This window comes from Fulmarus glacialis, unplaced genomic scaffold (genome assembly GCF_000690835.1).
Source record: "Fulmarus glacialis isolate BGI_N327 unplaced genomic scaffold, ASM69083v1 scaffold3677, whole genome shotgun sequence".
Taxonomy (NCBI): Eukaryota; Metazoa; Chordata; class Aves; order Procellariiformes; family Procellariidae; genus Fulmarus; species Fulmarus glacialis.
Window position 1 is genome coordinate 1,988 of NW_009224914.1, and position 26,508 is coordinate 28,495.

The 26,508-nt window shown below is 46.7% G+C and overlaps 1 protein-coding gene across 1 annotated transcript; it reads left to right on the forward strand.

Moving 5' to 3' along the window:
* The first annotated feature begins 4,305 nt into the window (after positions 1-4,305).
* On the forward strand, positions 4,306-25,254 carry VWA2 (von Willebrand factor A domain containing 2). Its single transcript, XM_009582291.1, has 13 exons — positions 4,306-4,354; positions 5,006-5,080; positions 7,115-7,248; positions 9,563-9,672; positions 14,474-14,668; positions 15,048-15,178; positions 15,880-16,012; positions 17,742-17,797; positions 18,640-18,747; positions 19,585-20,166; positions 20,486-21,037; positions 24,270-24,392; positions 25,121-25,254. The coding sequence occupies exons 1-13, from the start codon at positions 4,306-4,308 to the stop codon at positions 25,252-25,254; spliced, it is 2,382 nt and encodes a 793-aa protein (XP_009580586.1).
* Positions 25,255-26,508: the final 1,254 nt, after the last annotated feature.

Below are 26,508 nucleotides of genomic sequence, written 5' to 3' on the forward strand. Positions count from 1 at the left end.
TGTGGTGCACGTAAATCAGTAGTTGATCCTCCTCAGGTGTGGATGTTTCTGGCTGGTACAAGGCAATACAGGTCAGGCCTCAAGCCAGGCACCCAGCTGTAGCCTTCCCGGATTTGCATAGCTCGGGGTGGGTGGCAACAGGGGACAGTTACAGTAATTGCACCGGAGCCCATAGCCTTGAATTAGTAGTTCCCAGCAGGGTATGTGACCAAGTTATCTGTATTCTTTCATAACCTCAATGTAATTACATTGTTTGCGTATTTATTTTCTTATGCTGCTGCTCATTTGTCCTAAGACACCAAGTTCTCGCAGATCACTGTACCCCTTTTCTCAGCCACTGCACAAAGCGTTTCTTCCCAGCATCCGCTCTAGCTGCCTGCTGCTGCGAGCAAGTGCCGAGCACTCGCAGTGCTCAGGCAGGCTCTGGCTCCTTTGGGTGGTCTTGCATGTGGCAGCCAGCAAAGGATAAAAAAGAGGAGAGGTTCATGAAAACACTGCCGCTGCTCTAGCCACAGGCAAAGTCAGTAGCATGAGCACTTCTGTCAGAACAAACTACACAGTTAAGTTTAGCACAAGCTCTTGGGTCAGGAAAGTGTCTCTTATTCCGTAACTCGTGGGTCGTACAGGATCTGATCTGCAGTGTGTTGATGTTGACAGTACCCCATGTGAGCAGTGCTGTGAGATCAAGGTCTCTCTATGTACAGGAGCCCTTACTGCATGGGGCAAAAGAGCCTGCAAAAACTCTTCCTCGCTGCAGAACCGGGGGAGTGGATAAACCAGCTCGTTTTGCAGAATATTTTGTGGAGATTTAATCTTGTTTATCACTTGGAGAAAAAAGTTGTCAAAAGTTTTTAGACTGAAATTTGTGATATTTAAGCAGAAGTTAAACATTTCTGCATCGTCTTCCTCGTCCTGCCAGTAGCTGCCCCCAGCCGGGGCAGTGCCCATGGCCAGGCAGAGGGGACGCCTCGAGTTCCCAACAGAGGTGGCCCACGGCCTCCAAACCTGGGCAAGAAGAAAAAAGTAAAATTTACTTGTGGAAAACAGGCTGAGGGAGACTGCAAGAGGGGCCAGCAAAATTGGCTTCCTCTCTTCCCTCCCTGCACTTAAATGTTAGACAAGCCCCTAGCAGTGGGCTCCTCTCAGCAAGCCGGTGTCACATCCTCCCCAGCAGAAAAAATATGCTTTAATGAATATATGGCATAATCTTTCCTACTTTCCTCCTATTAAATAAAAGGGGGATAGTTTGAAAAATGAGCTGGAGATTCCTTTTGTTGCAAGCCAGGTCTCTGAGGTGAAAAGAAGTGGTAATTAATTAAAGCAGCTGACTGGTACTTTTAAGTATCTTCCTTCTTGTCCCAGTACAAGAGTAATGTTTGCCCCAAAGTAGTGCAGATGATCTTAAGTGTTCTGGTTACGGTCTGTGGAAATGGGGTGTATTCATATGGATATACACAGGATAGCGTCTCGTGGTGGTGTTTCGTGCCAGGCAAGTTTAGCAAGGTAATGACCTCAGCTGCAAGCCTGTTTCACTTTCTTACAGACACCAGCCCACAGTATTTTTCGTGTCCCCTCTCAGCCGGGCTGTTGGCCCACTGCAGGCACAGCTGTGCTGTCAGACCTGGTCCCACATCCAGGTGACCACGGTGGCCGGTGGTGTTGGGTTCACTGTGATTTCAGTTCACAGTTTGGTTCTGTCTCTTTAGTAAGACTAAGCAAGCTCAGATATTTTGCAGGTGGTGAAAGACACGTTGGGAAGATTCTGTCAAGAAGAGCTTTTCCCCCCTCTCCCCTTTTCTGTCTCACTCCTCCAAATAAGGTGCATGTGGTTACACTTACTTAGCTTTAAATAAGTCATCATCGTATTTATGTGGCCAAGTGAGAATCTGCGTACAAAAAAAATGAGTTTTGACTGAGTGTGATTAAGAAAAAAAAAAAAAAGATTATTTTTGACCCAGTACTAATGCCGATGTTTTTGAAATTCCCTTTCTTAATGGCCAGGAAGATAAAATGAAAAGGTCCTTCACTCACCACCCCATCCCCCAGCAAAGCTGCTGTCTAAAGGTGCTCGGCTGCTGCTAATCCTGGGCTAATACTGATGAGCAGCGGGTGATGATGAACCTTTCTTGCAGTCCTGCTGCTGAGAGTCTAGCTGGGCTGAGAGGCAAAGAATTCATCCTACAAATTAGTTGATTTAAGCCCAAGATAAGACCTGTAGATGCATCTCGACCTGTAAATTTTTTATACGAAAACAAGCTTTAATCCCCCCACACCTGTCACATCTGGTTGCAAGCAGAGGCTTGTCCTCCTTTGGGTGTTGTGTGCTCTGGAATTAGCTCCTAGAAAGAATGTCCTCGGGGCATGGCAAACGGATGACCTTACCTCCATGGCATGTGCCAGGGCTTGAAGCTACTGAGGGACACAAGGGCTTCCTTGATGAAGTCATGTTTTGTGTTTACCTCCCTTTACTTAAGCAAGCTTGGGATCTGCTAATTTGGCAGCGGCAGTCTGGTGGGCGTGTTGAAGGGTGATGCTTGTAAAGCACCTGGAACTGGGTAAAGAACTGCAAGACACAGAGCGTTATTGTGTCTATAATCCCTGATGACACTTCTTTAATCCTCTCTTCATTCTGGACCTGTGCAGGTAACTGAGCACGGCCTGCTACAGGTATCTTGCCTTGTCTGATGAGAGGGGTGTGAGGTGCAGGCAGCTATATGGGCTTAATGGGTCCTTGCTCTGACCAAGTGTGTCTGGGATGGGTGCTAGAGGTTGCCCTGGCAGAGGAAAGGGTCGGAGAGTGATGCTCTGGTACAAGACAGAGCGATGCCCATTGCTTCAGGTGTCTCACCCACTCTTCTGAAGAGAAAAGCCTGCCCAGAGGAGAAGTGTCTGTTGCTTAAAGTTTGGCTTGTGTCCTGGGGTTTAAAGTGTTACACGTCCCTGGACTCCTGGGAGTACCCACAGGAGAGTCTTCGCACATATGGAGACACAGCGGTGCTGACACACCATTTCAAAAATGGAAACTCAGGAAGCGAGATGCCAGCACGGAACATTGAATCCAAGATCAAACAATAGGACAGAGAGAGGAACCACCGCTCAGCTCCTTCCTGCAGGAGCTCGTATACAGGGATGTCCGAGGGCGATAGCAGTGGAAGGTTGGACTGGGACAGGCAGCGGGGGGCCCTGCGGGACACCCCGGGAAGCCGTTTCCTCACCGCTGCTGCCCTGATGTGTGAGGTTTGCCAGATTATGCTTTCAAAGAATTGGCATCTGGCGTGATGGGAACGGGCCTGTTTTGGCGATTTCATTAACAAGCATCAGTTCTTCCCAGCTGCTTATCGAATATACCATTTGCTGCAGAGAAAATTCTTTCCTGAGAAAAAGCCTTCTCTATTTGCTTGGGAAAACAATAGGTTAATAGAACTGGTTATCAAGAAATGCACTTATTTGTCTTTAACTGCATGATGAAAATCTGTTTTTGCAATGAGAGAGGCAGAGACCCAGCCTGAATCTGGTCAAATTTGCTTCGGTGAGTGCACCCAGTGCTTTTAATCTGGAGAAAAAATAAATATACGTGTTTTAAATAGAAAGCCAAGAACTCTGCCAGACATGCTTGGTCTAAATCTGGGCATGCTTGAAAGTGTCACTGAAGTCCTCCTATGATGTGATGGCAGCCTTGCTGATTTCAAAGGATAAATGAGCAGAAAATTGACTTTGCTGGACACTTACACATAAAAACATCTCCCCAGAAAGCCAGTCCTCAGAAAATGTAAGGCATGAAAGAGCCTGTGGTTGAGTGTTGTTGAAGACCCGCAATGGGGATGGGCAGCAGCGCTGGCCGTGGCAGCGCCCGCGGGACAGGTCCCCGCTGCTGTGCTCCACAGCAGGGATGTCTCAGCTGGACTCCCAAGTGATGGTGGGGTCGGGGGGACGTGGCTCTGCCCTGTGCTCGGTGGACCCCCGGAGGAGCCGCGTTCAGCTCTCCACCGGCTCCCCAGGGGTGGGGACTGGGCTTTGAGAGGGAGGTGCAGTGAAGAGGGAGGAGAGTGGAGGTCCGGGTGGAGATGAGTATGTACGGAGACTTTCTTTTCTATCATTCCCTCATTTTCATGTTTTTTCCTTCTATCTGTTTCCCACCCTTCTGCCCAGGGTAGGAGTTGCTTTTGCCCCTCAGACCAAATGTTTCTGAACTCATCACATGAGACAACCAGCAAGAAAATTATTAACTGCAGCTAAAGAAACCAGCTTTAGGAATTGGATTAATATTCCTCTCTTTTTTTTTTTTTTTGTTTCAGATTTGTCACCATGAGCCTCTTGTCATTTGAATACATCTGCGTTTTCCTGCTTCCCCAAGGTACGTATAAAGTCGTCATTTTGCATCAGTGGTTTCTGTATTGGATGCTTCCCCATCTCCGGCTGCAGTTCTTCGTCCCCAGGAACAAAAGCCAAAGCAGTGCCTTTCCAGGAGGTTTACGGATAAACCTCTGAAACATAGTTTCACAGAGAAGGGGAGAAAATAATACCTGGAGAAACAGCTTTTCTGAGAATTCAAACACATGTGACTGATTTGTATGTCAAGAGTCTCTTTGATATGGGAAAAGCTGATGTTACTGTTATGATATTAAAAGTTCATAGATTTTTCCAGTGCAATTATTTGGTGTCTCCAGTGCTTATGACCGTAATCTTTGGAGCCTAAGCCTGGCCTAGCTCTTGTTCTTGTGCTGCATCCCTCTATGTGGTGAGCAGAGGGACTGACCTCCCATGCGCTGGAGTCAGGTCCTCGGCATTTTTCATGCTCTCTGTGTCCCGGCTAGAAGGAATTTCCTCCCATAGATATACTGCTGTGCTGTGTCACCAAATTATTTTTTGAGAGTGTGAAATCTATACAGCAAAACAGTGGTTTTGCTGCTATAGGTTAAAGCCTGCATGTTTGTTTGGTTTTTTTTTTCCCCTTCCCCTTTTAAGGCAGTTTCTAGTGTTAATGGGTGATTATCTGATCCCACAGTTTTGCTTGTGTTGGGTATACAAGAAATTCATGCTGACCAGGAGATAATCAGCAAGATCTCAGCTGCTGGCCAGTGTAAGTTTGTTTTTTAAAGCAATTCTTTTCTATTTTCTGAATTCCTTCTTTCTTTGTTTTTCTTGGGGTTTTGTTTGTTTGTTTGTTTGTTTGTTTTACTGGACTCCATTCAGTCCGTAAAGTCCCCAGCAATGCTCTGGCAAGCACAGCATTGTGGCTGCTTCTGCCCTGGCCTGGCTTTTCCCCTCGTTGGTATTAGCTCTTCTGGGATGCCAGCCTACTCTGTTTTTCCCAAATTGGCTATTGGCCAACCGGCTGGTGTTTCTGTCAGTTCCTTCAGAACCTGTTTCAAGCAATCCTGATTTAAGGAGCCGTGTTTAATTACAGACTTGATTTGTGATCAGACCTCTCATGTGGCTGATTTGTTCAGGCTGTAAAGCCAGCAGCAGCCACGATGCTGTGAGTAGGGATGACTGGGCTCTGGCTGGCCAGCAGACCATGTTCACCTACAGCTCCCTTGACGTACATGCAATCGGTTACTTATAAACTGTATCATGCATTCTCCTACTAGCCTTTATTTTCTATTGTCTATCTGTCAAGTGATAAATTACTTTTTTTCCTATGCCAAGCATGCGCTCACGCCCCACCCCATAGCATCATGTGTTCAGCTCAGACTTTCCATCCTCATGTGCTGTATTTGGTCGTTTCTCACTGATGCACATCACCAAGAGCCCTTTGGTGGGCTGCAGACGTCCTGCTTACGAGTCTCTTCCATGGCTGTGCACCCATGCAGCTGCAATATGGAGATCCCCGCTCCTCGTACCGCTGAACTCCAGAGCAACCTGAAGACCGTTTCTCCATGCCGAGCCCATACTGGGATAGGGGCACAGCAGTTTTCTCTGTGCATGCTTGGGCAGGCAGCCGTGGTCAGTGACTGCGGGCGAGCACCAAGGTTGTTGCATCTTCACATTCAGATCGGTTGTGAGGGCAAGGCTGACAAGCCGGGACGGCACTGGCAAGGAGGCCGTGCTCCAGCTCATCCCCAACACAGTGCTCCAGGGCAAGGCTGGTTGCCCTATTAGAAGAACCAGTGACCCAGAAGGGAATGCTTTACAACTTTCAATCCCTCATCTGGTATTAGAAAACCCCAATTATAAATTCAGGTTTTTGCTAGGAGGAATGATTTGGAAAAAAGTAGTGATAATAAAAAGATGATGATAATAATGGAGATAGAGAAAGGGCATGGGCTGAAAGGGCTCTTAAAAGGTTGATGTGCTTGCTCCCTGTATTGAGCTTCTGGATTCAGTTTCCCTTGAAGTTGGTTCTGGTAAATGCTGCAGAGATGACTTTAAAATTTCTGTGTAAATGAAAATGTCTCTTCAGAGTCTGCAGACTACCTATTTTTTCTTTTTATTTTTGTCAGTTAAATTATGGGCTTCCACTGCAGCATAAGCACCTCAGGAACTTGTACTTGGGAACAGTCATGTTCGTGCAGGCAGGGGTGATACAAGGACACATATCTGAAGGTGGGATAAAAGGCAGATTTTTGTGAAACATGTTTCTGTCAGTGCCTCCGAGCTGTTGAGAGTTTGCGTTGAGAAAAATAAGAGCGTGTTTTGAAAAACGTGCTTCAGATGAAACACATCTGGCTCTGTGGGACTCTGTATGCTTTGCAAACGCTTTCTGGATTTGCGTCCGCGCCTTGGGCTGGGAGAGGCGGCCGGTCCCGCTGTGCCCAGCTGCCTCTCCCCACTGCTCACCACTCCGCGTCCTCGCCGGGAGAGCTGCTCTCTCTGTGGTTAATGATATCGCTGCATCGGTTCATTGGAGTTGTTGCTCTCATGCTTCCGCTGAACTGCTAAAGCCAGGCTGGGGACCTGAAATCTAAGCTGAAAGTCTTGCAGGCTGTGAGGGCTGAACTGGCGATGCTGGAGGCCAGAGCAGGAGTGCGTGCGGGCTTTGGGTTGTGAACACCAGGCTGCCCCGTCCGTCCTTGGCAAGTCCACTTCTCTGGGCTTTCTGCTGTTGGCTGTCTGCTTCCAGAGAGTGAAACTAATAAAGTGCAGTTTCACAGTGTGTATCTTTTTCTCCTAGTGATGCAGTGCTCGGCTTCATTAGATGTCCTTTTCCTCTTGGACGGCTCCTACAGCATTGGCAAAGGAAGCTTTGAAAGGTCTAAGCTCTTCGCAGGCAAGCTCTGTGATGCCTTGGACATCCATCCAGACAGGGTGAGTGTCAGGAATGTCTCATTTTAGTTTCAAGCAGGTTGGCAAAGTGTGGAAAGGCCAGCGATAACGTGCGGAGTCAAATTGCAAAATTCAACCTAGCAGCTACTGTGGTGCCAGAGTATTTATTCAGAAAGATGCAACGGAATTTTATGAAGCAGTGGGGTTGGAGGACACTTCTTGATTCTTCACAGATTTTAAGCAGTTCCATTTGGTCTTGAGAAAAGATGTAACCGAATATATATAGGATAGAATATATATAGAATAGAATATTCTATTCTATAATCTTTCAGGTTAAAGATTACGATTTGGGTTTTTTTGCTGATTTTTATTTTGGTTTGGATGCTTATAGTTTAAAATGGTTGGATCTTTTTTTTTGTTTTTCCCTGGAAAGTTGCAGAATTACTCTCTGGGCAGTTAATCGCCTTTCTGTACAGATGTAAATGATACAGTCTGCTTGCCCTGCTTCTCCTAGAAGGTCTCTATTCCAAAATAAGTGAAAAGGGCTGAAGAGAAGGAGTTCATTGCAAGGCACCAGCTGCATACGGAGGCATTTGGGGATTTGTATGCCGCCATACATCTCCAAGATGTCATTGCACTCCCCACCTGTTAGTGGTGCAGGGCACTTTAGTGCTGGTGCTCACCAGAGAAGAGCAGAGGACTGACCAGCTGGGACTGCCAGCTAGAGTCCAAGCAGCTGGTATTTACAGATACCCGGTATAAAACACACTAAAATAAACAGACAGGTGTGGCTATGCCAAGTTCTTTCTTGTCCATTCCTATGCTGGACCTTGGCTCAAACCAAAGTCTAATTTTGGGTGTGTGTCTGAAAGGAGTGATGGGACTCCATCAGGAGTCCCTGATGGGGGACTGCTACACTGCTACAGCCTGGGCTCCCTCAGGTCTTACCTGCTCCCTGGAGCCATCCTCGAGGCACCTCTGGGCCTGAATGACCCATCACGGGGTTTCCCTGAGGGGATTTCAAGCCAGACCCAGCTACAGTTCCAGCTGTGCATCCAGTCCCACATCACACTATCCCTAGCCCGGAGCCTTAGAGCCGGCTGGGATGGTTGCTGTACTTCGTTCCCTGCCGGAGCCTTTCCAGATAAATGTCAGGTCTTTGGGAAGGGATGCGAGGTCTCTGTGTAGCCGGAAGAGGAACCTGAGGCAGGACAGGGAGTGGGTCTGGGCCTGTGGTTTTGGGGACCCCTGGTTCGTGTCTGTTTCGCCAGAGAGGTCTGGGAGCAGAGGAGCAGGGGCAGGTCTTGTGTTTGCTCCTGGTTCCCATGACAGGGATCTAAATACCTTTTCCAGACTAACTACCACCACCGCTCCAGGTCCTAAAATCAAAAGCTGCTGCTCTGCCTGTGTTGCAGCGTTCTTTGGAAGCTGAAATCACCATTCCCCTCCATCATTTTCTCATCTAAGAAACCTTCACCCTTCAGATCTCAGCTTACAGCCACGCAGCACGGGAAGCTTTCCGCAGCCTGGGCAGTGCTGGCAAGGAGTCACAGTGCGTGACTGAGAGAGATGCTAGGTGGCTCAGGTTAAATGGACATTCCCTTTTCGTGGCTCATACTAAATGGAAGTAGAGACTTGCATCTAGGAACCAACTGCAATGTAGGCTTAGGCAAAAGCATTTGAACATTTAATATTTGCAGATTTGGTGAGTTGTTTTTTTTAAATACCATCCTTCCCCTAGTCTTTCTTTTTATCCTTACATAGGCTGGACTGAAAATCAGTAGCCTTTTCACCTTCGAAGTTGTCACATTCCATAAAATTTCTTGTAAGGCTTCAGTGAAGTATTCTGGATGTATTGCCCAATACAGACAATTTAGTCTGTTTGCATTTTCAGGCATTTTCAGCTATAGAAAATGGTTTTAGAGGAGGTAGTGGAAAAATAATTGGTTTGTGTTGCCTACTGTGCTCAATGCCAGAGGGAGCTGCTTTTAGTAATGGAAAGATTGCCTGCACAGTGTATAAACGGCTTGGTATAAAAAGTGTTATTTATAAACTTGCTGTCCCTGAGGCTACTAGCTGCTCTGAATGGATAAATATAGATCTTGAGCTGCCTGTAACTGCAGCAGAGGCTCCCGTTGTTTGCAGATGAACTTTTTTGCCTTGTTTATAGTCTGTATAGGTAATGCTGTGGTTTATGCTCTTTTTCTCTTTTTTTGAAGTTCATTTAGATTGCCAGTGGCTCAACATGCAAAACAGCGTTTGTCTCGATACAATATAGTGCTCCCAAATCTGTAAATTGATCAAAAGTGTAAAACTCTCACAGGCACCTTTCATAATCTTTAACCTTTTCTTTTAGGTCCGCGTGGGAACGATACAGTTTAGCTCAACTCCCCACCTTGAATTTCCACTGGATTCATATCTGACCAAAGGAGAAGTGAAAGAAAGAATCAAGAGGATTGTGTTCAGGTCAGTTTATTTTACAGCTCTTCTCTTTTTCTGGGCTATGAATGAGCTCTGGACTGAGAGTTTTTTGAGGTCCAGACATCTCTGCCTCTGTTGTGCATACACCAACGTGATGCCCCTAGGGATGGGGATGGATGAACACTGTCTGTGGTCCATAATCCACAGTCTGCTAAAAACATGCAACCTGGTCTATCTTTGTCAGGGAAAGTTGATAGGGGAGAAAGTTTTCAGTGTCCACTATAACGTGGTAAATAGGGGAGAGTTTCCCATGACCGTCCTGGCAGGTTTTTCTGGCCATTTGTGCCAGGCGGTGGGTTACATCCTTCCAGGGAAAAGCGAGCGTGGCGTTCCCACAAGGCTGAGCAGAGGCAGGACAACGTGCATCTTCATTTTTTGGTGGTTACCATTTCCTTTGTCTTACGAGGTAGTGATGAATTGCTGGTCCCTAGATACCTGCGCGTGTGTGTCTGCTGAATTCAAGAGGATCAGGTTTTCAGACAGAAACCTTTTTTCTTCCTGAACGCTAAGACTTGGATGTCTTCCCATGACCTCAGGAAATGGAGCCAGAAGCCCAAAGAAACATTCTCCTTAGAGTCTCTCAAAATCCAAACTTTTCGTCTCCGAGAAATACATTTGGATCTACAAAGGACCTGACAACCATCCCAAAATAACACTTGTTTTGATGATAGATGAGGTACTGGTATGTCCTGCGGGTGTCTACTCTTTCTTTACTTGATCTGCATTAGGGCTAAAGGTTGCTCAACATTTCTTGTGGATGTCTACTGCTCTCCACATGATGTATGTATTACAAGCAAATGTGATCACTTCTGACTTTCTCAAGCAAGATCAATTGTCTGGGTTTTGTTGTATTGCTTTTGATAAGTTTTATCAAATCAAGAAAACCTCTCATGTAATGTTACAGGAAAAACTTACCAGAAAACAAGATACACTCCTCCTCTTTGGCTGTTGCTTAGAAGTCTGTCAGAGCAGAGAAAGTGAAGCAGTGTTTGGTGTCTGGCACTGAAATTCCTTGATGACAACACATGGATGCTGATAGATCTAACAGAAATAATGACCTTGTGCTCGGCTGTTTAATCTAGTTTAAATGGAAAGCTGACATTTCAAAGTAGATAAAATAGTTACGGATAGATTCCAGTTGGCTTCTGAAAAAACGGGGTGTTTGACGTCTCGGTTCAGAGGTTCCTTGATGTGCTTCTGATGAGCCTTTGGCCAGTGAGGTGTTTTCCAACTTCAGCCGTGTGCTCCGGGTATGGAGCTGAAAGCACTTGGAAGGAGGCAGCACCAGACTCAAGTGAAGCTTTTGTGATTTATTTGGAGGCTGCCGGTCTCTGTGAATCTCATCCAAATAGCTTTTGAGTTCATTGGCCAATTTGAACCAAATGTGGTGGTGATCTCCAAAGCTAAATTTCTTACCAATTTCTTTCCTACAAGCCCATGGCTGGTTACAGGAGAGAAACCTTCATAGTGCTGTTTTTGAGGAAAGGCAGCAGGTAAAGTCCACATCTCGGCTTCGGCTTCAGAAAATCCTTATTGGAGTAATGCCTTAAACACACATCCGCTGTGTCAAAAACCAGCGAACCTCCAAATGCAAATCAATAAGAAACCAAATTTAATGAGCTCTGGTGCAGAGACTCTCTATTAACTTTTTCTAATCCTCAGGGCTCACATGGGCAGAACTTACTGAGTTCATCAAGATTTAGTCATCAACCTGACAATGCACAATATGTTTTCCCTCATGCACAGCACTTTTCACTGAAGCGTCTGACAGCTACTGACATTTGGTCAGGAAAAGGCAAATTTGGACATGCTATGAATACACGGTCATTGAGTATGCTTTGAAATGGTGGAATGCAGAGGAGGAAGTACCTAAAGAAAGAAGTTCAAAGCAAAAGGGCCTGGCAGGTACTGAATTAAGAAGTTTCTGTGAAAATCGGAGAGCAGGCAGGAAAGAATGAACTTGGGCATGATCAAATGCTTTTCTAGAACAAGCAAATCAGGTGCTAAAGCACAGGAGGGATGTTCAGAAAGCAAAGGGGGTGCGTTTGTGTCAAGGAGAACATGATGCCTCCAAGAAAGGAGTATCACTTGTGGTTTGGTTCCCGTTGGTTCCTCTGGATGGCAATAAAAGCAGCCCTAAAAGGCAATCATAGGAAGTGATTTATAGCACAGCTTCTTGGACAGAATTAGAAGGCAGCTGGAAATGTCTCCTGTGATCTAGTGCCTTAATTATCAATAGGTCTGGAGCGTGTTCCCACTGAGCTGGGCTCTCTCTGGTATCAAATGTCCAGTCGGGGACGGCACATTACAGACCTCTCGCGTTGTACAGATGGAGAACTACCAAGAAGGGAAGAGGGGGACTCGTGTCCATGCAGGATTTACCCCCTTGAGATAAGCAAATATTTACCCCTCCAAAACCAAAAAGAGATTATGTGTTGTAGGCAGGATCAACGCTGGCGACAATAGCTGAAGAACTTGCAATGCAGGTTGCCCTCAGTTTTTACAGGGGATGAAAGGCTTTTGCCCAGTGTGTTGTGTTGTAGCAAGGTCTTAGCCTGGTGATGACTGGGTGGGGAATATAAGTGGTTGATGTGAAGCTTGAGTTGGTTGCATCAGGTGGCCAGCAGCAGGGGCTGGAGTGCCTGGGTAGCATAAGTCTCTGAGTGTGGGAGGTAGGTAGGGAGTTGGGGCAGCTGGGGCTGATTTCACCTTGGTATCCAGCTGCACAGTCTACCAAACCTCATCCTGCAAGACAGAGGTGAGACCATGTCCTACCTCCTCTCCAAGGTCTCCATTATGTTACCCATGGCTTTTACTTAAATAAAACTTCAGTGTTTGGCTCACAATGTAATCATTCCTGCCTCAGCCTGACAGAGATGATAATTTTATATATAATTTTGATGATATTTCATGGTACATAGAACATGGAGCCCGGTCTTGAGTAGGTATCTCTAACAGTCTTTTAAAGGTAAGTCTTGAAAGCAGAGGAGGACAGTCCCTGCCACACGGAGCTCACTAGCAAGAAATAACAACTAGAGTAAATGTGTAGCCCATAAAAACCACCACACCTTGTCCTTCACCTCCTAGACCTCTGTATAAGTATAGCACTCCCCTTTTTTATTCCCTTCTGCTTTATTTTCAGCACCCTCTGCAATGAGGGGCTCCTTCCCAGTTCACATCCAGTATGCCATAACCAAAAAGACCCTAGCGCTGTGCAGACGCTGGCTGTAACCCTGGGGGCCTGCTGCGAGCAGCTTTTCTCTTGGGTGCCAGAGGGACCTCTCTTTCCCCTCCCTGGGCTTTGTGCTGATGTGCAGCATACCCCTCAGACAGCCAGCTCCAGTATCTATGGGCTCAGCAGGGCAGTCAGGCTCTTAGGTTAAGGAGGCATCAGCAGTCAGCAAATCTTACTCTCTAATAGTCTCACAAGAAATGAGTTTCAGGATTTCTAAAGTGTCTTTGACTGAAGCTGTTCTCTGGCAAGCTGTAGCTTATTTTCTACTAAAATTGCCTTCAAGTTTGCTTTTCCTTGGGAGTTATTGCACAGCTGCAAGGCTTGATGTCTGCCATTCCCTAACGCTTAGCAGCAACCCATTTTACCTGCTGATTTATGTCACCAATGGTATGTGCCCCTTTTGGCATCCAAGTCCTTGTGTGGGTTTGGTACTTTGCTACTGGGAAGATTGCTGAGTATTGAACTAATCGTTTTCTACCTCAGAAGCGTTTCCTTCTCCAGGGCAGAATTCAAGGACTGTCAAAATATTGAGGTAGCTGGCTCCCATCTCCAAAACAAGAAGTGTGGGGTACAGCTTGTGTGAACGTCAGTGGCTGGTGCACCTTCCCTGTCATACCAGCACTGCTGGCGAGCAATCTAGTGAATGAGGGTATTGCTTTTAATTGAGTTTAGCATGGGCTTAGACAATTGGAGCATCAGGTGGCTTTTCTTAATATTTACTTTCCTAGCGTGAAAGGTACTGGTGAAGCCCTGAAAAAAGCATGCCTTGTGTTCAGTCCTTCTGAGTTTCCAGGGATACACTAAGAAGATTTCAGCATTTGCATTTTCAGGAGCTTTACTAGAGGATGGACAAATGACTTTTTGTAGAAAATGAAATTAACCTGCAGATCAGCCAGGGAGAGAAATGCAAGGACTCTCTGCACACTGCTGGGCTGCAGACTTCCAGTTACAAGCTGGGACGCTTAGCTCCCTGCCTTAGCTCTTGGTCCAAGAATGGCAGAAGGTCCCATGGAGGGAAGGGGATGATATGTGACAAGAATTTATAGCACGTTTATGCGTCAAGAGAAAGGAAAGCACTTTGAGATGCTGGTCTTCATTAATTTTGCCCACTTGTACTGTGTTTCTGATTGGAATACAAGAGGTTGTTGTAAAACAGCTTTTCCATACAACTCTTAAAGAAGTGACTGCAATTTTCAGATGGAAAAGTGGAAGCAGTTGAGACATTTGTCGAAGCTGGAAATAAATCTCAAATATCCGAGAGCTCTGGTTCCTCCACCGATTGCAGGAACACTCTGCTAGGTATTAAAAGTCTTCTGGAGACCGCTCTGGGTTGGAGAGGAGGGTAGATGGGACCTGTGGGACCTATGGGTAGGAAGATGACAAAAATGGCAGGATTAGACATCTCTGTGGATGTGTTTTGTGGCAACAGGCAGAAATATGCTAAGTTCCCCACTACCAGAGGGTGGAAATTTGGAAATCAAGTGGTAAATTCAGTATCAGGAAAAGAGCTTTGATTTCTGTTTTTTCGATTTTTATCTCCCTTCTTTCTAGAGGTGGGAGTACAGAGACAGGTCGGGCTCTGAAGTACATTCTCCGCAAGGGATTCCCTGGTGGCAGAAACTCGAGTGTCCCTGAAGTCCTGATCATAATTTCGGATGGAAAGTCCCAGGGCAGCACTGCAATGCCTGCAATGCAGGTGAAGGAGAGACACATCACAGTTTTTGCAGTGGGAATCAAGTTTCCAAGGTAGGAAACTTTCTACAGAGTTGGAAGTGGAGGCCCAGTGAGCCAACTGGCAAGTCCTAACGAGTGAGGGATGGTCTTGTGCTAGATATGAGTTTTGGAAAGAGAAAAGGGGAATTTGTGGGGTAACACAAGCATGGAGGAAACACTAATTTGGTGGCTGGTGTAGAAGGAGGACCAGTGTTGGTGAAGGAAGCTCCTCCGCTGAGTAGAGCTACGCTGCTGCCTGAAACTAAACACACCAGCATCTTGAAAACTGTTTGAAGGGTGTCATGGTTCTGCATCAGCTATTTGCTGCACAGCATTTGTTTTGATACTCAATTCTTTCGGGATGACTGAGGGTCTTGTTACACAAGTGGTTGAACCCCACCTTGCTCGGCAGGTGGGAGGAGCTGCACGTGCTGGCTAGTGAGCCCACCGAGCAGCACGTGCTCTTTGCTGGAGATGCCGATGATGCTGCCAACGGCCTGTACAGCACCCTCACCGGCTCTGTCTGCAACGCCACCGCTCCAGGTAACCCCGGTCCTGGCTTCTCCTTCGTGCCCATGCTTTGAGCTTGGACCGCATCGCTGAGTGAGAAAGATGAGGCAGTGTCAGAAAGCCTACAGGGGAATTAGCAGGTGTTGCACTTCGAGGTAACCTGCTTCTGGTGCCCAAACTGGATGGCATGCTGGCCAGCTACCTCTCCAAATACTTGGAAGCTGCAGGATCCTAAATCTTTCTGTGTCTCGGTTCACCTTTGAAAATGGGAATATTGGTCCTTGCTCATGTTATGGGGGATAGAGGAATAAACACAGTTGTTTTAAATCTTCTGATGGACTTGACTGTGTGGTAAGGGGAGGCCACCAGGAGCTCGCAAGAGATAGAAAAGATAGAACTAGAGTGGTCCAGAGGTAGAAGAAAATCAAATACATGAATGATGAGGGCACCAGAGGGGCAAAAAAGCTGTCATTGAGCCCTGAACTCAGTGCGAGTTTTATAGCAAAACAAAGGAGGCTAAATAGTGAACACTTCAGAAAGTGGGGTAGGCTGGTGAGCTTGTCAACAGAAAATTTGTCTTCTGGGCTCTCATGGAAGCTCTTTGAAGCACTGCCTGGTCTGCTGTTGGCAGGTAGATGAGGAAGACTAAGCCATTTCAAAATGGTGCTCCACTCCCACACAGACTTTGTATTTTCAGGCAATTGATCCTAGTTTGCATTTGTTCTTTGCTACAGGATGCAAAGTTGAATCCCACCCTTGTGAACGCAGGACCCTGGAGACTGTGAAAGAGCTGGCTGGAAACTATGTGTGTTGGAAGGGCTCCAAGCAGCCAAATGCAGTGCGTGCGTCGCTGTGCCCTTTCTACAGGTGAGTTGGACACCAACATCTCTAGAAGTGAGAGGGGCTGAAAGAAGATGAGAGATAGAGCAATGAGGCTTTTATCCGACCTTGATTCTTTACTGGGAGAAAGATCCTTCAGAAGACTGGTGCAAACATGGTCTCTAGACCTAGGAAGAGGCTCTCCCTGCTCTGACCATTGGCTGATCTGAGAAGTAAAGGGTAAGAGGAGAAACTGAGACAAAGAAGCAGAAGATGATTAGCCCAAGAGCGCCGTAAATACTATAAATGGAATTCGGATTAGTTTCCTGCCTGTTGAACCAAGATGCTTTGAAGTTTACACCTCTGTACCAACGCTGTGCTGCTGGGGGTTTCTATGTCTGGCTCCCTGTGTTGGTGCTAGTTCTGTTTTTGTCCACTCAGGCTTTCTTCCTTTCGGAGAGGCCCCTTTTCCTTTGCTTGGCTTCCCTGGGGGGCTTGGGAAGGACTTTCCTATGGAGAGGCTCCAGTCACTGGTAGAAAATACCCGCCAGTCATAGTGCGGCAGTGCCAAGACGGGGATGCACACAAAGAGCTGCATTGTCAGGTCGATGGCAGTGAGCTGCATGAGGGAAATGTCCTTTTGCCCAGGGAGAGGAGACTGGAGCTCAAAACCGATAAAGCACGTCAGGTCCTTCAAATAATACTGTCACTGCAGTCAGTACAGTGGGAGAAATGCTTTAAAAATGAGCTGTGAAGGGAAGGGCAGCTTCATGCTCTCTTTGCTGATAAAAAGAGCTGAGTGAAAGTGGTGTTGCACAGAAATTGGTAGGGGGGGATTGTTTTTCCTTTGAAGAGGTGCTTCATGTGTTTGTTTTAATACCAGGCAGTCAGATTAATGTTTAAAAATCACCCCAGATCTGGGCTGTGCATTGATGGCCTGCTACATAGATATTCTGGGGGATGATTGTATGGACAATTTCAGACATGTCCTAATGGCTGTGAGCATTTCCAGATACTTGTACCTCGCGAAAGCACAGCAGCTCCTGACTTGCTTATGGTATCCCAAAAGTGATGTGTTTGGCCACAATTGCTGCGAGTTTGAGCAGCCCTAATGCAGAGCACTGGAAGATTAGTGGCATGATGAAGCTGCAGGTATTAGAGAAGTAGAAAACTGATTAACAGGATTGAAAGTTTAAAGCAGAAGTCATCTCATTGTCAGGAACCAACGTTAGCTGCCTTCTTACATGTGGCAAATATACACTCCTGCTCTATGGTGGTTTTCTTTTTCGTATCACCTTAGGGCAGGGAAATGATGGAGGAAGTTGAAAAATCCCACTGGGAGGCCCAGCTGAGGACTGAGGATTTCTTCCCAGTCTAAACCTTGCTTGTCCACTAGATGTTACAGCTGGATAAGTTACATACTAGAATTAATGTTGAATGAGAAATTCTCACTGCTGTAAAATTTTCTTTTCATTTCAATTTAGAGCAAAAAGTTTAACATCTTTTCTGTAGCAACTAAAAAGAAAATCATTTGGAGCTTTAAAAATACATCCATTGTAAAACGTTAAAGTAGAATTCAAAAACAAAAGATTTGATGAAATGATGTGTTTTTCTTTTGCCACCCCACTCAGAATGGACATTTTCTTTTGAAATACTTGTTTTGAAAAATTGTGTTTTCAAAGGAAAATTTGTTCCATTTTAAAACACAGTAAGGTCAACCCTGAAGATACCTTGTTAATCTTTAAATTCATGATAGGTTTTATTCTTCCTGTTTCAGATGGAAGAGAGTCTTGATAAAACATCCATCCAGGTGCTTCCGAACTGTATGTCCAGGTAGGACTTAGCCTTTTTTAGAATTTTATTTAAAAGCAGGAAAGGTAGTAATTAAAGAATAAAAAGATGGGTTCTTACTCTCACTTCTAAAAATTTTGTTCAGAGTGAGAGATTGTGATCCTTAGCAAAAAGTTGGTATCATGTCCCCTTTTTTTGTCTCATGGGTATCTATGACCCAGAGTTCTTTTGGATTAAAATATCTCCCTGTCATTTCTCCTTCCACTTGAGGAGCCAGTTAATCTCATCTGCTCGTGTTCCTGTGGCAGAGGCTTGCACTGCTTCCCAATGCTTGCGGGGAGTCACTGCTCTCCAGCTAGGGGAGTATGCAGTGAGCTGCCTCCATTCGTTCGCTTGGTACTGTGAACATCATCAGTTTAGCAGGGAACCTGAATAGCTATGGTCCTTGAGTTCTGCCCTTAACCCCATCCTTTTGCTTGTTCAGATGACGGTGACTTTATTTTCTTTGTCAGTACAACATTGTTCAAGCAGCAGGCCAGACTCTGATCCCTTCATTGCTGGTGTAAATCTGGAAGGGCTGCATGAACTTTAGCAATTCTGTATTTACATGAACGTAACTTCATCGGCGTTATTCCAAAGCAAATGAAGTGAGGTCACAGTCTGGTTTGCTCTCTTCACTGCTGCCTGTTGGAGAGCCATCCCAAAATGAAATTGCCATGGAGGTGAGGGAGGGTGCACGTGGCCCTGCGTGAGTTCAAACTCTGCAGCAAGACGGACGAAGGTTTGACCCTTTTCCACTAATGACGATGTTCACACTGGCACAGGGTGGGAAGGGGCAGGCTCCCTGCTGACTCCCTGTCTTTCCCTTCCCTGGTCCTGTTTAGACCCTTGTGACTCCCAGCCATGCCAGAACGGGGGCACGTGTGTCCCAGAGGGACTGGACAAATACCACTGCCTCTGCCCGGTGGGGTACGGAGGAGACATCCACTGCGGTAGGTGTGAACCTGCCCTCTCCTTCCTTCATTCTCAGCTGTGTCCTGCCTTTGCGGTGGCTGTTGCACGGCCATAGGGACAACTGGGGCTAGGCTGCAGCCTTTGGGCTTTTCTCTGGGAGACAGGCTGAGTTTTCTTGCTGGTTATGACTGTGTCAGGCCCAGTGACTGGGTCTTGCTGCTCAGAAACCTTGTGGATATGGAGAGCACCAGTACTGACAGTCTCACCCTGGTGTGGCTGCCTTTGTTTCTAAATGCAAGTGCCACGTGAGCAGAAGAACAGAGAAACTGGCAGAGACACTTAAGTATGTCTTTTGGTCCCCTCCTTGCAACATGGGCCCAGGAGGGACTCCTGATTTGGGGGGTTCAATGTAAGAAACCCAAGAACGTCCTGATCTTCAGAAAATGCTCTGTATTTACTTCCCCCAGAATCAAGAATCCCACTTTAAAGTGTCTCAGGGTGTTACAGATGAGGGTCTGGTGCTTGGACTCTCTCCTTTCTCCACGTTATACTGAAACTCGGAGTGTTTTCCCCAGAGTACAAAGAGAGTGGAGTTGTCATTTCTAGTTTGAAGTTTGCCATCCAAAAGTCCAGGAATCCCCCCAGACTCCCATAAATATTTCCTGTCTCTAAAGGCTTATGTGGCATCCAACCAAAATAATGTGCGCTCCTGGCACAGTTGTCCTCCAGCTCATGCCGTGTCTGGCAAACCATTTAGGTCACTGGATGCCATGTCCCTTCTCCACACCACAAGGCTTCCAGCAGGCCCCAGCTGAGGTGCCCGGCACGCTTGTCTTTTTGCCCTGCATATGACAAATTGCTGTCTCCCTTTTCAGCACCAAAGCTGAGCCTCGAGTGCAGCGTGGATCTCCTTTTCCTGATGGACAGCTCAGCGGGGGTCACTCTGGAAGGATTCCTGCGCTACAAAGCGTTCCTCAAGAGGTTCCTCCAAGCAGCGATGGGCCGGGACTCGCCAATGAACGTGGGGGTGGCCCAGTACGATCACAATGTCAGGATACCCATTGAAGTGGGCCAACACAAGGATGCATTCAGTCTCATGAAGAGCATTGATGCTTTGAATTTCAGTGGAGGAGGAACCCTGACAGGCAGAGCCCTGCAGTACATTGCACAGCACGGTTTTAGGAGCACCCCAGTCTTTGCAGACGTACGGGATGACCTCCCACGCGTGATTGTCTTGCTCACTGACTCCAAGTCTCAGGATCCAGTGGCAGAAGCCGCTAAGTATGCGAGGGACCGAGATCTCTTCTTGATCGGTGTAGGCAGCAGCTTCGTGAGAGCAGAGCTGACCAAGGTGACTGGCAATCCAAACCAGACAATTGTCTACTCGGACCCCCAGGACCTGTTCAACAGGATCCCAGAGCTGCAGAGAAGAATCTGCAGTGTGGACAATCCTGAAGGTAAGACGGTGATATGGGCATTGTGGGATGAGTTTGTCAAACCACGGGGAGGTCTTCTGAACTCCACAGGGGAGGAGGGAAAGACAGAAGGATGAATGTCCTTGTTTTGTTTGTGTCAGTCACAGATCCAGGGACAAACCTTCTCTCAATGCTTTTTATGATGGGTCTCTATCTATTGGTGTGAAAGGGTCATAGATCACCCTTCACAGTCAGTGATCAGCAGCGATGGATTTTGCCCACCATTTCCCCCCATTTTTTTTGGTCAGAAAGGAGTACATATATACTCTGAAAAATACCGTCTTTGCACTCTTTTATCCAGGCTGCCAGGCGCAGTCTCTTGATTTGGCATTTGCGGTGGATGCCTCGGCTGGAGTTGGCCTGGAGAATTTTCTGCGGCTGAGGGACTTCGTCAAGAGCAGCTTTTTGCACTTCAGCATTAACCGGGATGTCACCCAAATTGCCCTTGTGGTCTATGGCAGCAAAGCTCACACTGTGTTCGCTTTGGACACCCACACGAGCAATTCAGCTCTCCTCCAAGCCATCGACCAGGTGCCTTTCCTTGGGGACTTGGCCTCTGCTGGCAGCGCCTTGCTGCATATTTATGGTGACGTGATGACAGTGCAGAAAGGAGCAAGACCAGGCGTCAACAAGGCAGTGGTGGTGCTCACAAACGGAGGCGGCGTGGAGGATGCAGCTGCCCCAGCTCAGCAGCTGAGGGACAACGGCATCTTGGTGTTTGTGGTTGTCATTGGGGACGCACAGAAGGACATGCTGCTGAGGGTTGCTGGATCTCCCAACTACCTGGTCCACATCTCCTCCTATGAAGACCTGCAGCATTACCAAGACCTTATCATTGAAAGAATCTGTGAAGGTGAGAACATCCCATCCTTGCTCTTTATGCTGGTGCCACCAGCTGCTGGTAAACTTTGTAAAATAGGCGTAGCGGGGACTTTCTTCTGTAGCCATTTTATCGTAGGCTTTCTCATGCTTTACAGGGTGAGCTTGATACTATTTTTTGCATTTTGCAGAAGGGGAAACTATGGCATAGATATGTGGCAATTGTCCAAAGCATTCCTATAGGAATAGGAACCAACTTTCTTAAGATTCAGTCCAGTGGATGGGACAGGGCTTAGTGGGACTGGCTCTCTCCAGCCCTGCCAGGTCAAGGTTCTGCCTTCCCTGAAAGAAAAAGAAGTTGCTCATTTTCTGATGTTGTTTTAAACCTGTAGAATTTGCTGTGCATTACTGTACCCCCTGCAGTGTCGTAGGGGGAGCTTGAGGGGACACATTTCTGCAGCCAAGAGTGTTAGTTCCTGAGCGAGATCTCTGCTATCTTGTTCCACAGGTTTGTGCCCAGGTGTTTGCAAAGTGGTGGGTCTGAAACCTAATCACTCCTATTCCTCCTTAGTGTCCCACTACTGAAGTTATCATGTAGGCTTTCACGATTTTGTTTGTGTTGCACAGGATTTAATCCTAAATTCAGAACCTGTCTATTTTGAAGCCTGCAAACTGTTAAATTGAGGCTTTCAGATAACTTGTGATTAATTTTATTTGCAGGACCAAATCCTTATCTCCAAAGCATTCAAGAGGGAAGAGTTTTCAAATATTCATGTAAAAGCTCATGTTTGTGCAAAAAGAAAAAAAAAAAAAAGTGCACTTTCTTCAAAACTTTGAGTCCTGAGGGCCAGTCCCCAGCTGGGAAAAATTGACTCTGATACCAAGTTTGAAACACTTGTGTGCTGAGTGTGAGTGCCTGTGCTTGATGGAAATAAGCTTTTCAGAAACGATAGCAGCCCTGGTTTGCAGACGTTAGTGGTGGTGAAAGTGCTTTTAGTTAAAATGCCATGCCTTGTTTCTCATTCAAAATAGTCCGAGTTTAACATCTAACTATTTGCTTTGGTATGTTTTAACCCATTTATAAGATCAAAAGAAGCAGCATGTTGAGCTTCAGCATAATCAAAGGTCCTTTTCATCTCTGGGCATGCCCATTGCTCCTTCAGGGTTTGAGAGAACTACAGCATTCTCTCTTTGGGGCGAGGAGCCGGTCTCCTGGCAGGCTCTGCAGATGGTTTCTACCTGGAGCTTTTCAGTGTGCTCCTATTGCAGTGGTATTTTCAGCTGTGTTATTATAAAAACAATCTACTGTACCATGAAATTAACTACAATGCCACGGATGAAGGGAAGAGACGGCAAGGTTCAATGAGTCAGGGTAATAACATATCATTTCCTGAGACTGAATTGCTGCTTTCATTTCATGTGCAGATAATCGCTGTTTGTACTAGATAGGCTGGGACCAAGGGCGACGTAAAGATAAGCCCTTCATTCAGTCTTCTACTCCAAGTCCAAGACTCAATAACAGAATCATTGTCTGTGAAAAGACTTTAAAAAATTTATGACTCATGATAAAAGTATGTGAAAAACAGACCCTGCCTCTGGACACCTGAAATATCGTATTTATTCTGAGACTCAGCTGAAAAGAGACCAGAAAAAAATGATCCAGGCTCTAGGAGAAAAAATCCCAAGCATTAAATATATATGAATCTGATTAATGGAAATACGGACTCTTGGAATCATCAAAGGGTATAATCGCTGAAGTGCAAGAAGCTTATTTAAGATGATACTGTGTTAACAGTAGGCTTGAGTTCAGAGAAATGGTGTCCGAAGGGTGGGCGGAATAGCACGATTCCCCCAAACAGGGACCAGGAGGTTATGCTCTGGGGCAGCCGTGGAGGGAAGTGCTGGATGCATGGCATATGGTGCAGAGCGCCGTGGAAAAGCTCTCTGGGGAGCAGCCAGCACCATGAAGACGAGTAGTGGGTCCAAGAGGCTGGAAAGCTCCAGCTTTCATTGCCAGCGGTTCTACCACCCTACAATGAAAGCGAAAGCGCCTGTTCCTGGGGATACACTGTCAGGCAGGACCCCATCTGGGATGTCTCATGACAACAAAAACATTGTTGAGCCCAACTTGGCTTCATACAAAATCAACAGGAACTAAAGATTGAGATGTCTCAGATCTAGGATTTGACTGTCAAAAAAGTGAATTTCAAAGATAATTTTGCCTCTCTTAGGTGTAGGTTGAAAGTTGATGTGTGAACTCGATGTGTGAGAATGAATACAACATGTGGTAAGCTGTAGTAACCGTCCTGATGGATAGCGATAAAATTTATATTCTTTCCTTCTCCCCCTTTTCCTACTCTGTCTGTGTGCTTTTTCTACCATGGAGCAAAAGGCAAGGGTAGGAAGTCCAGACTCTACATCGTGTAGTTGTTCAGCAGAGGAATTTCACACCCTTACCAACGCTGCAATGGAGTTGCCAGCAGACTGGAAGCAAATTCCTCTGGGATGCTGCTACTTAACCTAACATATTCACAGCAAGGCAGCATGAAACACTGCCAGCCCTGCTGACAGCTGGGCTCTGCTGTGTTAAGAGGGTTGGGAAAGCTGTCACATACTTCACAAAAATAGGACTAATAATAACTTGGGCCATGGTTGCAGGCGTTTGTCTCAAACCTCCTAGAAAAAAGCCCATAAGTTTTTCTTGTGTTGTTTTCCATTTGTGCCATCCCTGCTTCTCAGCTGACTTCTTGTCCTTGCTCCTCTCTGATGTAAACTCAGGTCCTCCCCAGGGCGAAATAGGGTTTGAACTCCGGTGGTGTTTGGGGTTGTACACTGCTTGGAGCAGGGCATGTGTCCTGCTCTGCATTGGCAGTGTCTGGATCTGGGGGGTTTAGAGGTGCTCATGTGTTCAGTGCTCCAATGGAAGATGCTCCATTTTGCTTTTCTTTGACATTTAGCCTAATGTGACGTCACTCTTTTAGGCTTTATTAGGAATATTAGCCTCCAGATCAGAACATTTAGCAAAGCAGTTCTTCTTCCTTTTCTCTAGGTTAAACGCAGAGGAGCTTGTCCTCTGTGTCAAGACAGGGTTGTGAGCTTGCACCTTCTGCCCTGTTAACGTGTTTTCCCATCCCAGATGACGTTTTCTGGTGTCTGTTATATATAGTTGCTGTTATTTTTGCAGCATTAAAAAAAAGACGTGGATCCTAGCTATTCATACTCTGTCGATGTGCCTGAGCCGCCTTTTCTGCTTGTGTTTGTTGCAGAAGCAAAAAGCCCTGTGAACCTGTGCAAACCCAACCCGTGCATGAACCAGGGTGTGTGCATCCTTGGGCCTGGGAGCTACCGGTGCGAGTGCCACGGCTGGGAAGGACCCCACTGTGAGAGCAGTAAGGATCAGCAGATGGCAACCGCAGCAGTCATCTGTTCTGCCCAGCTCCTCTGAATGGTTCCCACATCTCCACCTCTCCCTTGAGCTGAGATGTGGCTGTAACTCTTGGACAGCTGTTCGGTGGCTGGGTCTTGGTGCTGATGTGGCCTCTGTCACATGGAAAGTGGAGAGGTTTAGGCTGCTGAGGGGAACAAGGGCTTCTCTCAAGAAGCTGTGCCCTGTTTTACACATTCACTAAGCGAGCTGACTGTGAGTGGACCCCAAGAAGGTCTAATAATTTTGGTAATCTTCTTCCATTCTGTTCTGTTCCTCTTTTCCCTCTGCCCTGCTAGAAGAAACAAACCCTCCTTGACTCCTGGGGTGGAAAGCTCTGGCTCCCTTTTAACAGGAGGGAGCTGTCTCTGTTGGAATGTGACCCTCTATTGCTTTCAGTGCTTTCCATGGTGCAAAAGCCTTCCCATTGCCCTCCTCCTCTTCAGCAGGGGAGCAGTGGCCAGGAGGTGGTGAGCTCCCTAGATGTGGTCCTGTGCCCATAGCGAGTTCTGAATTAGGTGGTTTTTCCCCCCCTAGTATTGTGCTCTTTACCTGAGCCCAGGAGTTCTGACTTCCACCCGATGGCCTCTAACGACTGTCAGCTAAGGCCAAGTGGGTGGTTGTTGGGTTGTAATGGACTGAGCATTGGTCCTAAAGCCCTTATCCTACGTCTGTGTTTCTGTTCTGCAACAGGAGTTCTCCGGGGCGATTCTCCGAGATCCTTGGTCCTTCCTCCGCAGTCCCATGTGCAGCGGGGTTCGGGTGGTTTGCGGCACTTCCCCAGAGCCCCCCGGCACACCAAAAGGCACGTGGATCAGAGACACTGACACAGATGTGCTGAGTGCTCCAGTTCTCTGACTGGGAACCCTTGCTGCCACTCACAGGCACGATCCAGCAAGCCACCCCTGTCCTTGGCAGTGATTGAGTTGCTCCAGCACAGGGACTGTGCCAAGGCTGTTCCCAGTTCCTGCATTGCACAAACTGGGCTTCCCAGTGCTCTCTTTCTTTTTTAATTGAAGTAAATATTTGTGTTTAAGTATTTATTATTGGCATTTTGCATTTTCTCATCCAGGTTCTAGTGCCGTGTGAAATTTTTTTTTTTTTTAAACAGACTATTTGAGAGATCTTTGAGGTAGTCTGAAAATATGTAGAAATCTGAGCAATTCTGGAGCTCCTGGTGAAGGGGGATAACACAGATTATGCACTGGCAGCCAGGTGCTGGAGTGAATGGCTTGTTACAGGCAGGAAGACAAATAAGAGGAAGAGGAAGGAGAACTCATTATGAGCCTCATTCTGTTTTGTAAGTTGTTCATGCTGCTTTCTCCTCTGAATTTATTTGGGGTGATCTAATATGATTTAGCTTCAGGGGCATTTTGTAGCTGCATATTTTTGATAAGAAGAGGTTTGAAAAGGATGGGTTTTGCAAGAGCATTCAATGGTTTATGCAACTCCAAGGCAGAACTGTGACAGGCAGCACGTGTTGCTGGTTTTAGTAGGTGTGTTGGCTATTTTTCTCCTAGATTTGACCCAGGTCAAATTCAATTACCTGCGCTGCAAACACACCAGGTAAGGGCAATTCCCCAATCACTTCCAAACAAATGTCTGGGCTCTTTTAGTCTCTGGACGGAGCCATGGTTTGTACCATCCCGCTGGGCTTTGGACCTTGGTCTGTCTGCTTTCAGGTTTAACTCCATTTCTCCCCTCCCAGCCTCGCTCTTATCTGTCAGCCACAGTCCGACCTAGAGGGCACAGGACCAGGACAACCTCCTGAGCAGCTTGCATGGCTGCTGGGAGCAGAGCATGGCAGGCAACGTGCAGGTCGGAGGAGGAAGAGGACTGGACCTCTCCTCCCAGATCTCATCCACCCTTTCCTTTCTCCTCCTTCTGGCCACCTCTTTGCTCTCTCCTTTGCCAGCGCATGTTTTTTTCTTATTCCTTCTTTTTTGCCCATTCCAGGTCAAGTCTCACCTCTTCTTTTTGGTGCTGTTTCCACGGCTCTGAGCTTTGCCATGTCGCTTTGCTCTCCTTTTGGAGCTGGCTGGAGAGAACAGGGTGCTTGTCCTGACCTGAACCCGGACGGA